Genomic DNA, 12725 nt, shown 5'->3' with positions numbered 1-12725 from the left:
GTATTTCTAACCGTATGCATTAATATTTTTAATGAAGACTTTGAAAGCATACTTAAACGCTATGAAGGACTAACCGCGTAAATCCTTTTTATCCTTCGAGGTAACACCAATCTTAGAAAGACGAGAGAAGGAAAGGAAAGCGTTTCACGGCGCTTCGACCCAATTTGCTTGCGTAAATCCTTCGAACCTGTAAGTCGCGGAATGGTTTTAATACACTCCACAGGAATAGAGATAGAGAATTTCGTCGTAACATGCGTCTCTTGAGAGAAACAGAGAGGGAAATGGCATTACGTTGTAAGTTATTCTCTCTCTCTGTACGTGTTAAAGATACACTCTCAGAAGGGCCAAGAAAATTTCCATAAAAGTATCGTTACCTGAACGTTTTACTGCCTGTTTACAAGCACTCGGAAAAGAATAACTCCGCGAGAATTTTTACATGAAAATTTTCAAATTTTCTTTCACCTACCCATATCTGGCTTTAAAATCGTAAGTAGTAGAAGATAAGTCGAATCGTTTCGAGGATAAACTATATTGGTTGTGTATGAAAGGCAAAGAAATCTTTGAGACATCAACTATGATAAAGTTTCTTTGGAAATTAAGGATGAGGGGGTTTTGTATATAAGGTACGTCGTAATATCAACGGCCAATGAGCCATGCTCGATAGAATTCTTGGTCATTAAAGTGCCATTAGCCTGTACATGTCCGTCATGAAAATTAATGGCAGTTTGTGCGTATCGGACGAGACCTCCACACCATACCACGATTCCTCTTTTCTCTTCCTCCCTCCCTCCCTCCCGTGTTTACGACTTGAGTTTTCCCCAAAACGAGGACACGTTCAGCGAAGCGTCCTTCTGGTATAACTTATTTCAAGCGAGAGTAGCCATGCAAGAGTTATAATACTACTTGCTGACGACAGTAGCAAGAAAAGATATAGATAAAGAACGACAATATAATTAAAGATATTCATTATATTTATATGAACTGATTCAAACGAGATTTTACTCTCTATATTTGATTTTTACACCAAGAAAAAAGGAAATATTCGTCGAGATTAAAAGATCAGTGGAAATAGAGAAAGAGAAAGATAAGGAGATACGAAAAGCTACGATGAGCTTTCGATGGGAACGACGATGAGTTCTCAAGATTCTTCGAGCGAGTCTTACGGTTAGTAAAACGGTTATAAGGGCAGTCGAGCATTTTGCTGGCGCATCGACGACAAGGTCAAGGGTAAAAGGTGTCTCCAAGATCCGGCGACGTGACGCTGCCGCTTTAAGGTCGCTCTCGGCCAAACTCTGTGACCTCTGATATATAACATACCATACTCGTGATAAGATATTGATAAGCCATATTGAAGCATTTTCAAATTCTCTCACAGCGGCTGAGAAATTTGAAAAATTCAGAGTCTATTTTACTTGGAAGAGTATAAACGTTTTAACGTCGAACGAATTAAAGGACGAGCGATCGAGGGAAATGTCGTCGAGAGGCGGTGTAGCAGGCGAGGAGCCGGCTACGTGCGTGTATATATATACATATATATATACATATATATATATGCACATGATGAACAATTAATACATCGGCACCTTAATACCAAAATACTCGCGAGAAAAAAGATGGAGTAGACCGATCTAAAAAAAGAACTTTAAGAATGACTCTTCTTGGAAAAATCTTCCTTGCTTCTCAAATAAATGTCTCACCCTGTATATGTCTAGGCGTCGCGACGCTTGCGCGAGTTTCAGCAACGATCAGCTGGCTGGAAGCTTCTAGCTGGCGAGGGAAAGCGAAAGAGAGAGAGAGAGAGAGAAGAAGAGAGCGGGAGAGAAAGAAAGAGAGAGAGAGAGGGAGAGAGAGAGAAAAAGATGGAGCTATATACGTAGGGGTAGAGAGAAAGAGAAAGAAGGGGGAAGAGAGAGAGAGAGAGAGCACGCGCGTACACCCATTTAAAACACATCAGTAGAGAAGCTGAGGGCAGACTAGTCGGGAGAGCTAGGCACGTTTTTGGCATTGTCCTCGAGCATTTTAACTCGTCTTCCTCCACTGGCAATACTCCTCTACAGTTAAAAGCGGTAAATCTTCTTTACAATGTTCGGTTGAACATCGTATTTATAAGTCTGGTTTACGTTCAACATAGATCGTGATCATCTCGTGGAAGTGGTAGTTGATCGTGCAGTGCTGCCGTGACGGTCGATCGAAACACGCCACAAGGTGGGTCGTATTCTTCAACGAACCCTGCTCACTTTGGGACACGATGCCGCAACGCCGACCTCGTCATCGTCGATATCTACCGTCCTTCTCTTATATCTCATCCTCTTTTTCGTCATCGTCACCGTCGTCGTTCTTCTACTACTCGTCGTCGTCGTCGTCGTCGTCGTCGTCGTCGTCGTCGTCGTCGTCGTCGTCGTCGTCGTCGCCGTGGTCGTCGCCGTCGTCGCCGTCGTCGTCGTGGTCGTCGCCGTCGTCGCCGTCGTCGCCGTCGTCGGCCATCTCAGCGCGACTCCCAGCATCTAAGAAAATTGTCTATCGGCCTGGACCGGCGTGAACCTGTCAAGATTTCCCTCGAAGATCATCGGCGAATTTTCTGACACGGCATTTATTTGGTGTATCGTTCGATTTCTTTCCTTTTTTCTTATTTATCCGTTGTGTTGATTCATTCATCCGTAAATTTTGTTCGAGTGCCTGAAGACAATCGTACGGATTCATACGTTAAGTGTTCATCGGTAGCCTTCCTTGAAGAACCTAGCATTATACCGTACCGGGAAAGGAGTGATTACTAGAGGTAAGATATTTTCTACCGCGTTCTCCTTGAACAATATACCGACTGCTTTAACTATATCGATCCTATTACAGTCTTACGAAAAACAAAATCGGAAGATGAGTATCACAGAGACAATGAAGTTCCTAAAGGTGTTCCTTCTCAAGTTTATCTCATCCGTTATTTTTTAATAAAAAGAGAAAGAAAATACAAAGTCTGGCTCGTCGTTTGCTTCTGATGGTAAAAGAACCGAGTGAAAAAAAGTACGCGGGCGGAAATAGTAGCGCGTCGACAGCATCAGGATCGACGTCGTTGGAAAAGAAACCATCAAAGGACCCATGGATTCGTCAAGAAGCCTATCGTTCGCTCGCCTCCTTGTCGCTCTTCTACTCCTTCTAAATTGTCCCGAGGAAAGTCAGGCTGGTCTTATAAATCTGGCCAAACGGGATGTACAAGATCAAAGGAGTAGAATACCGAACGATCGATACGCCATGCACGGACCGATCGTCGACGACGAGGAACTCCCGAGAAACCTGCACGAACCCTATCCTGGAAGTAGTTTCGGTCCAATGGGACCACTCTACGAGTTCTCGCCCGACGAAGTCTCAACAAGGAGTCTCTCGGTATCCAATACGGCCAATATCGACTCCTCTTCGCCTTCTGAAGACGATCGAGGAGTCGATAAACCAAAGTCTGAAGTAGAGTACCACATCATGTCGGTCGAGTTCCATCGCGTGGAGACACCCTTCGTTATTGGCATCTGGATATTTTTCGCTAGTATCGCGAAAATTGGTAAGAAAATAGACATCGATGAAAATCAATCTTTCGATCCTCTTTGGGTACCTATCGAACGTAGGGGGCTTGACCGTGTTCTATTTGACTCGGCGCGTCACATTATATTTTTAGTATACCTTCCTACGAATACAGTATGAACAAAAGCGATCGACTGAGCTGACTCTGCCAAGTAGAGACCGATGCCATTTATTTCCTTTGGAATTCCTTCAAATTCCTGAAAAACAAGTACGAATGAGTCTCGAACAAGTACGAACGTCGCGAATTAGTGACCTCTGTCCGCTTTGTTTTGTTTGCCGATTCGCAGAGTTCACTGATCGCTGAGCCGGCGTTAAGTAATAGCCAAGATATTATGCCAGTATGAATATAGAGGACCGTAAGTTCGTTGGCACGTTTTAAGGACCAATATATAATAAATAAATTTCTTTTTTCTCGGTGCAGGTTTTCACATGGCACCGAAACTGAACAAAATCTTTCCGGAGTCCTGTTTGTTGATCGTCGTTGGAGTCGTCGTCGGACTCCTCCTGTTCCAGGCCAGCAGCGTCCACGTATCGCCTCTGACACCCGATACCTTTTTTCTCTACATGCTGCCTCCGATCATCCTAGATGCTGGTTATTTTATGCCGAATCGATTATTTTTCGATCATCTCGGCACGATTCTCCTTTTTGCAGTAGTCGGAACCATTTTTAACACCCTCTCGATAGGTTGGTGCTACGAATAATTCTTTCTTATAAGCCGCACGAGAAGAAGAATTTAAAAATAAGCATCTCTGCGCGCATAATATCTAGAGAATAGAGAGGACCGTGAAAACACGTGTAAAAATAGACGCTCGCACGCGTGCGCACTTTCCTAGGGCGCCAAGAGACGAACGGCCTCTCAAGATATGACCTTTCTATGTCTATCCTTGTTATCTCACAAACTTAGCTCCGAACTTAGGCGAATCTTCGTAACCGACAATTGTTCCTGTTATAAATATAAACGAGATGAAACAAAATCATGTAGAAAAATATCGAAATCGTATATATTAATTAGATCTATGGGAGAACGTTTATGATTCGTGACAATTCTGGCTCTGGTCCATTAGTTCGACGTTGAAGCATCCGAAGAAACAATTAAGATGATTAACGAGACTTCAATTAGAGAAAGATGATAGGGCTCTTCCGAGAAGTCAACGATGTCGCATCTCGTTTTATTTATCCGAATGATTCGTGCGTTTCGATCGAACGTGAAGTAAGTGTCCTCGTCGATCATCGCACGTGTGATATTTTTGTAACAGGTGCATCCTTATGGGTCGCTGGGAAATTAAATATCTTCGGCTGCGAGACACCTCTCCTCGACATGTTTCTTTTTTCGGCATTGATCAGTGCCGTCGATCCTGTCGCCGTGTTGGCCGTCTTTGAGGAGATACACGTCAACGAGATACTCTACATCGTCGTCTTTGGGGAGAGCCTTCTCAACGATGCTGTCACTGTCGTAAGTATTCCTTATCTTGGAAATAGTGTATTTCGATTAATTTTCGAAAAATTATTACAATTGACACTTTGTTCGACTTCTAAGAGAGGAAAAACGCTTTAGGAAAACAATGAAAAGGAACGAATGCTTGAAAAGAAATTCGAAGAAAGTAGAGCGCGCAAACGATATATCTTCTACGGTCTAACTAACTCTTATTGCTTGAATTTCCTCGATATATTTCATTGACTCTCATCGAGGAGCAGAGTAACAGGAAATTTGCTCTTCTGTCTAGGTACTGTATCACATGTTCGAGACGTACAGCGAGATGGGACCTTCAAGAATCGTATATACGGACATACTTTCGGGTCTAGCCTCGTTTCTCGTCGTAGCGATCGGTGGCACGATAATAGGAGTTATATGGGGATTCGCCACAGGATTCGTTACTAGATTCACAAATCATGTCCGCGTGATCGAACCTATCTTCATATTCGTCATGGCTTACTTGGCTTACCTTAACGCCGAGATCTTTCACATGTCCGGGATATTGGCGTAAGTAAGAATGCTTTCTCGTTCGAATCTATTTATTTTTTGTTCTTTTTTCTTTTTTTTTTTTTGTTTAGCATCCTCAGTCATAACTCGTTAGAAAATTAAAGTGACTTACGATAAACATACCCAGTCGACACCCTGTCGATGCTATTAATGTTAATTTAATGTTAAACGGTGTCTTGAAGTAATTTCCGGAAATAATCCGTACTCGAGTAAATGATCGATCGGAAAGCCCTCTCCTGGTGTCCTGTTTTACTTTGAAATAGCTATTTTAAAAAGAAATTCTTTTGCTAAATATACGAGTGTCCGATACCGAATGACGCAATTAAATCCATACATATACATGTATACTTTAATCCATACTCCATAAATTGCGATCAAGGAGAACAATTCATTACAGGATCACCTTCTGCGGTATCACCATGAAGAATTACGTCGAGGCGAATATATCGCACAAGTCTCACACTACGGTGAAGTATACAATGAAAATGCTATCGAGCAGCTCGGAGACGATCATATTTATGTTCCTCGGTGTGGCTACGGTGAACAATAAACACAATTGGAACACATGGTTCGTCGTGATGACAATAGTCTTCTGTTCTGTCTACCGGATTGTGGGTGAGTTATGGCTTTAATGAAACAACCGATAGAGATTAGGACAGAACATTTCAAAATATTCAACTGTTTCAATGTTTTATCTTGCAAGATGATGCAACTAGTCCACTCTCTCTCTCTCTCTCTCTCTCTCTCTCTCTCTCTCTCTCTCTCTGCCAGCATGCCCATTAGAGTATATCAAATTCTCCATATAAAATCCAATGTTCCATATAACGTAATACGGAAACGATCGGTTGATGCTTAAATAGATAGTCCGATAGAAAAAGGTTTACGATAGTAATATTTAAGTCATTCTTTATTTTTTAAACATCATAAAAGCTCTACCATCTTGTATGACGTTAGTAAAAGTCACTTGCCCATGATATCGCGTTATAAAGGAAAATCAATCGAGTAGATCGTTTTTTCTTTTTTATACGCTGCAACATTGATCAACCAAGCTGAAATTCAATTTGAAAGAGATAACGAGCAAAGACGAGCGACGTGTTAACACTTACAGAAATGATCCGAGAGCTAAATAAAGAAAAATGCAGAACATAAAGAGAGAGAGAGAGAGAGAGAGAGAGAGAGAGAGAGAGAGAGAGAGAGAGAGAGAGAGAGATGGGCATTACGAAACGACATTTATTTCATTTCTTCCCTCTCGGTGAACGTTATGTCACTTTGGCTTAATGTCACGCGCTTACGGCTTCCCGTTTTAACGATAGCTTAACAGGTTCGATTGTTCGGAAATTCTAATCCATAATCGGCTCCTTATGCAACCAGTGTGTCAAACTGCGAGACTTTCCAAGCTCCACGAACAATTACGTGGAATTAGTTTAAACCGATTGGAGTCTTTTAAAGTTAATCGCTCGCTGCGTTCGATTAGTCGAGTCAAATTAAACCGAAATTTGTCTTAAAAAGAAAGGGCATCCAGCGTCGAAAACGTTAGACGTTCTCTCGTTGATATTTAGGGGTCATTGTCCTGACTGCACTGGCTAATCAGTTCCGTCTGCATAAACTGGACAAGGTGGAAAAATTCGTCATGTCCTATGGTGGATTGCGAGGTGCCGTGGCCTTTGCTCTTGTCTTACTAATAGATCCAAAACACGTGAAATTGCAACCAATGTTCGTTACGACCACTATCGCTGTCATATACTTCACCGTGTTCATACAGGTAAGTCTCTGTAAGGGAAGCACGAAGAGCTTATCACAAATTACAAAGCTTAGTACACGGGATTACCTTGATCATTCGTTTTTAGGGAATCACCATTAAACCCCTCGTTAAGATACTGAATGTGAAGAGAGCGGAGAGGAGGAAGCCTACGATGAACGAGAGAATCCATGAAAGGGTGAGGACGACATTGGGTTATATCAAAGAATTTTTTACGTTCCCTTAATAATAATAAGTAATATCATAAGAAATTGAAATTTGCTCGTTGGTTTCGCCCCATCGATCGATGTTCCTTTAGCCTTGAGCGAATTTCCACGCGAAGGTCGAGAGCCGACGGATCGTACTTTTAGATACGCGCCATAAAAATAATCCTTCAATTTTCAAACCTTCGTGAGTCATGTTCATTAGCTACACAAAAACGCGTGTCAATGCAAATATTCTGCCAAAGGATGACCAGCACAAACTTTTATCCTTCCTTTTACTGGCCTTTTTTATGCAGATAATGGATCACGTGATGGCTGGAATCGAGGACATCTTGGGGAAACACGGCAATTATCACGTGCGAGACAAGTAAGTGGAATGTGAAAGGCGAGTATATACGCAGGAGATTTTATTTTTAAAAGTGGCACGAGTCCAAATACATTTTTCTATAAAAAGGAGACATTAATCTTTCTTCATTCTTTTAAATTCGACTTCCAACGCTTTGAAAAATAAATTTGCTTCGATCGATTTACAAACACATGATCCAATCGATAAGCAAAGGGGGAAAAAAATGTATGATATTTTTTTAGATTCAAACGATTCGACAACAAATTTATTCGACCGTATCTCGTGCGAAATCATTATGGCGCCGAGCCGAAGATTTTGGAGACCTATTCAAAGCTAGCGATGAAGGATGCCATGGACTACATAAGACGAAACGCTTCGACGATCGGTAATATCAGTGGCACCGAGAGTATGTCCGCCATATTTCGAAATTACAGCAACACCGGACAATTCAACGGAAGGTAAAGGAATTGCCTGGGGAAAAAGGGAAAGAAAGAAAAAAAGAAAAGTAATAAATTCGATTCGTATCATCGTAGATGCGACATCGAAGCCCCAATTGTTGCTCATCGTAATCGAGGCAGCAGCAAGGGGTTGGGTATAATAGTATCTATCTCGAATTAGAAAGAACAGTTCGTAATCATAAAACGCAGTCTCGTTCTTCCTCGTTCCAGTCCGAGTTGCAGCCAGCTCGAGACCGGCTGGAATATCGATCTCCAGGAACTCGAGTACAATCCATCGAAGAAAGATTTGACAGACGCGAGGATACATCACCTTCTGGCGGAAGAACTCTGCAAGCCTTACAAACGGGTGAGCCTCGCGAAAAAGAAAGGCGCGTGCGCGAAAGATAGTGAAAAAATATAGAGACGAAAAAACGAAACGACCGCCTTGCGACGCTGTAGGGTAGCTGTAAGAAGGGATAGCCGATTTTAATTAAACTGTAAACCGTCTTACCGTCGCAGCACCGACGATTGAGTTACAGTAGACACGCGGTCAACGATCGGGATCTATCGACCCAAGTCAATTATAAAATGCACATGAATATACGACGTATGATGGGCGAGCACAAGCATCGGCACAAACGTAGCAAGAAGTTACTCAAGGTAAGTTGAAAGATTATATATACCAACTCCTTCATACTAAAGTATTAACATTTACCATGCACGCCTATTTCGATCCTCCTTCTTTCTCTCTCTCCTCTCTCTCTCTCTCTCTCTCTCTCTCTCTCTCTCTCTCTCTCTCTCTCTCTCTCTCTCTCTCTCTCTCTCTCTCTTCGTAATTTTCGCGCAGGACGGTAAGCAGAATCACGTGAGTTTCCCAGAGTTCCAACAAAACGGTTCGACAAAATTATTCACGCAAGGTACGTATGAAACACGATCGATAAACGACTTCCGAAGAAGTAACTTAAAGCTCCTCATACCTCCTTACAGACTACATGAATGGCGTGCTGTACGAATTGGAGAACGGGGACACCTCGAAACCTTCGAGTAAGGAAGACTGGGACTCAGCTATAACTTTCACGGCTCGTACTTCCGGTAAAAATATCATTCCTCCTTCATCGACCACTTTTTAATATTTCTACCGATGTTCCTTTCGATCATTGACTTCGTTACCTTGTTAGATTCGTCGAATGCTAATCCAGACGCGCATCATGCCACGGCTACTACCTCAATGGATACCATAAACACCGAAGATGCCGATATGAAATTCGCGCGTGACGGTAGGTAATTTGAAAAAAAAAAAAGACGAAAGAACAATTTCAAAGAAAGGTATTCCAAAAGGGTGTTCTTTTACGCCTAATAGGCGAAAGTTATAGGGTAACGACGCCAACGGCGACAGAAACCGTGTTACCTTGGAAGCGCGAGGACGATTATGATTCTGGACATCCATTGAAACAAAACGAATTTCCTGCTTGGTGCGCCAATAAGGAGTATCTCCCGTACAGTTCGCCATCCGCTACCTTCTTAGGTACGCTCTTCTTTTTTATCTCTCGAATATCTCTTCTCTATTATCGTCCTAGACGATATGGTGCGCGAAGAGAAAACAAACGAAAAACTTGATTCCCAAAGGTGCGATAGAGCAACCAAAAGTACAATCTGTGATCGGTCTGTTTCGACGCGAGAGCGTCGGTACGCCGGATCACATCGATCGTCAGGAAACGGTGTTGCCTTGGAAGCGCGACGACGACTATGAATCCGGACATCCGTTGAAACAAAACGAGTACCTCCCGTACAGCTCGCCTTCCGCCACCTTGCTTGGTACGTTTCCCGACGCAACCCCATTAAAAGCTCCCGATCTATTTGTCTACGATCTATAGGTTGACGAATAATCTTCAGGAAAAAATTTCATTCTCAAAGGTACGATAAAGCAGCCAAAAGTACAATCCGTGATCGGTCTGTTTCGACGCGAGAGCGTCGGTACGCCGGATCACATCGATCGTCAGGAAACTGTCGACGAGTGCGACGAGTACACGGTTACCGGGATGGAAGAGTTTTCCACGCCCACGAGAAACACAGGTAAAACGGAAGAATCGAAAAGTTAACACGTTCGAGCCAGGGACTGATGTTAGGCAAAAGGTAGGCAGTCGATTATCATTTTCGAGCACGACACTTTTAAATTCGTTCTTTTTTTTTTTTCTTTTTTTTTTTTTCCCCCTTCAATTAACGAGCTTTTCTCACCAAAACTTACTTTCTTTCTTTCTTTATTTCCTTCATTCCTTTAACTCTGACTATACTCATATTCATCTCTCGAATGATCTCTCGCAGATAGTAGCAGCAAAAGTTCTGTGCGAAGAGTGTCGATGATGGAATTAGGAACGATGGAAAGAACATTGGAGAGAAACGAGGATGGTTCTCGTTCGCTTCCAGAATGCTGGAATCCTCATAGACTAAGAATGTCGTCGTACATCTGTTCGGCCCAACTGCCAAGCCTCTCGACAGCCCTGATAACATCCTCTTCGGAATCTTCGGAGGAGATCGACGAGGAAGAAGAGAGAGCTTGACCCTTGCAGAGGGTCGAGAAATAGGCTTCGTCCTACGAAGACGTGCACCGTTGTTTACGTCGTCCTTGGCGACGACAAGCACGTCCTCGTTCCCTCCTGTCGTCTCTACTACGACGACCCAGCACACCGCTATGAGAAAAGAACGGAACCTCGGTCTAGATTTTATTTCATCGATTTGCCTTAGTTCGTCCAAACGCTATTGGACAAGTTTCTCCTGGGATGATTGCGAAAGAATTGAAAGAAACGAAATTATCGAGGAAGCTCTACGGGCTTCTTTCGAATGAAAAGAGAAATTAAATTTTCTTAGAAAAACTCGGTCCTACGAGATTTCGATACTTTTCCGTTAAGAAAACAAATATTCCTTTCGACGACATACTAAGGTTCCCATAGAACAGGGGAGAAGAATGATCTTCCAAATCTTCCGAGAGCAAATAAGTCGCGCTCGCTTATTGGTCTTATAGATCTCATGGATCTATAGACATCGATTAGGACCAGAGCAAGCGGTCCAGCTAATTACAAGGGATAAGCGTGTGTACAAAATTGCGATCTTTCGCACTCTGAACGCTGCTGTTGCTGCTCCTGCTGCTGCTGCTGCTGCTGTTGCTACACGAAGGATCGAAAAGGAAAATGCGTTTATCTTCTCGTGTAATGGCCTTAAACAATTCATGTTGATAGTGAGAGAAATAACCGTGAAAACCTCGTACGTGAGTTGGCACTTCGCCGTGGTATGTAAGTACTTGCACGAAGAATTATATCTTATATAATATCTGTGTGTGCGTGTGCGTGTGCGTGTACATAAGAAGAGTTAAAATAATTCTTAGGAATCAAAGTAGAAACGCTGTCGTTACGATCATATTATATCATATGAATGATGGAAGCTGTAAAATGGTTAAACAAACGAGCGAGGGGATTGTCCCTCGAATTGTCCGACATTCAGATATCTTCGGATTTCGAAGCAATGAGAGACGAACGATAACGACGATAGAATACGATGGCTATTATGGAATTGAATTTGAATTGGTTCGATTAGTTGTTTTTTCTTTTCACCATAATAATAAATGCGCCACGGTATATGAAATTTGTGAAATAAAACAAGAGCAAAATGTCTGTTAGTTAATATTTAAGGTTTCACGCATATAGAGACGATTGATCTCTGATAAAATCGAATATATCGTTCGTGCTTCGTTCACCCTTTAATATAAACCCGCAAGAACCTTTCGATAAGAGAAAATATATATATATATATATATATATATTAAGCGCAATAGCATATTTTATTCGCGTCGTGTGTTCCAAATGCCGACGCTTATCTTGCGTATCGTGTTTAGATTTTAGATTCAATGATCGAGCTGTTTCTGATCTTCTTATTCGCTAACCAAGAGGATGACTCTAGTCCAATTTTCATTGATGATAATTCGTAGAAAACGAATTCAGGACTTCCCCTCGCACGAAAAATTATTCCTCGCGGCCTCTAGCTCTCTAGACAAAAAAAAAAAAAAGGAACAAATACAAAGCGAAAACGTCGGAGACTACTTGTCTGTAGGCGTTAGTCTGTACGCTGTTGATTTGTTAATGGAAAAATAAAGTAAATGTTTATTTCGTAAAAATGTGAAAAAAAGAACTGACGCAACCTTTCCTCCTTCCATCCTCCTGTCCCTGTTTTCTAAACTGTTTTCTCGATCAAAAATCACGTTGTGATCACGTTCTGCAAACTCACAGATGTTCATTCTCTCCATTAAGATTCAAATAACAAAATGATTAACGTTAGGCTAATTAAGTTTGTACCTACGTCCGAGAAACTCAAATGTCTCCGTAGAGAAAGAGAGATTCTTTCGAACGGACGCAAAATTCGACTCTTAGTCGCGCGCACGAGATC

General features: G+C 42.1%; 1 protein-coding gene across 7 annotated transcripts; it reads left to right on the top strand.

Annotated features, from left to right (window-relative positions):
• The first annotated feature begins 1924 nt into the window (after positions 1-1924).
• Positions 1925-12372, top strand: Nhe2 (Na[+]/H[+] hydrogen exchanger 2). Of its 7 annotated transcripts, none has more exons than XM_085660771.1 (20): positions 1925-2066; positions 2132-2776; positions 2848-3544; positions 3986-4249; positions 4822-5018; positions 5290-5546; positions 5944-6161; positions 7106-7308; positions 7394-7483; positions 7805-7875; positions 8097-8312; positions 8502-8658; positions 8811-8951; positions 9151-9208; positions 9279-9383; positions 9470-9568; positions 9652-9816; positions 9918-10106; positions 10185-10364; positions 10614-12372. In XM_085660771.1, exons 3-20 carry the CDS (start codon positions 3091-3093, stop codon positions 10847-10849), a joined length of 3300 nt encoding a protein of 1099 aa, XP_085516897.1. In that variant the 5' UTR covers positions 1925-2066; positions 2132-2776; positions 2848-3090; the 3' UTR covers positions 10850-12372. The 7 variants fall into 7 exon arrangements, with proteins under 7 accessions (XP_085516897.1, XP_085516899.1, XP_085516896.1 ...); XM_085660773.1 differs by having other exon boundaries at positions 1926-2066; positions 9139-9208; positions 9491-9568; positions 10614-12371; XM_085660770.1 differs by having other exon boundaries at positions 1926-2066; positions 9139-9208; positions 10614-12118.
• Positions 12373-12725: the final 353 nt, after the last annotated feature.

Source organism: Vespa mandarinia, chromosome 12 (genome assembly GCF_050613455.1).
Source record: "Vespa mandarinia isolate Hongniang chromosome 12, ASM5061345v1, whole genome shotgun sequence".
Classification (NCBI taxonomy): Eukaryota; Metazoa; Arthropoda; class Insecta; order Hymenoptera; family Vespidae; genus Vespa; species Vespa mandarinia.
Note: the sequence above shows the minus strand (reverse complement) of the source record. Positions and strands in the feature narration are given on the sequence as shown.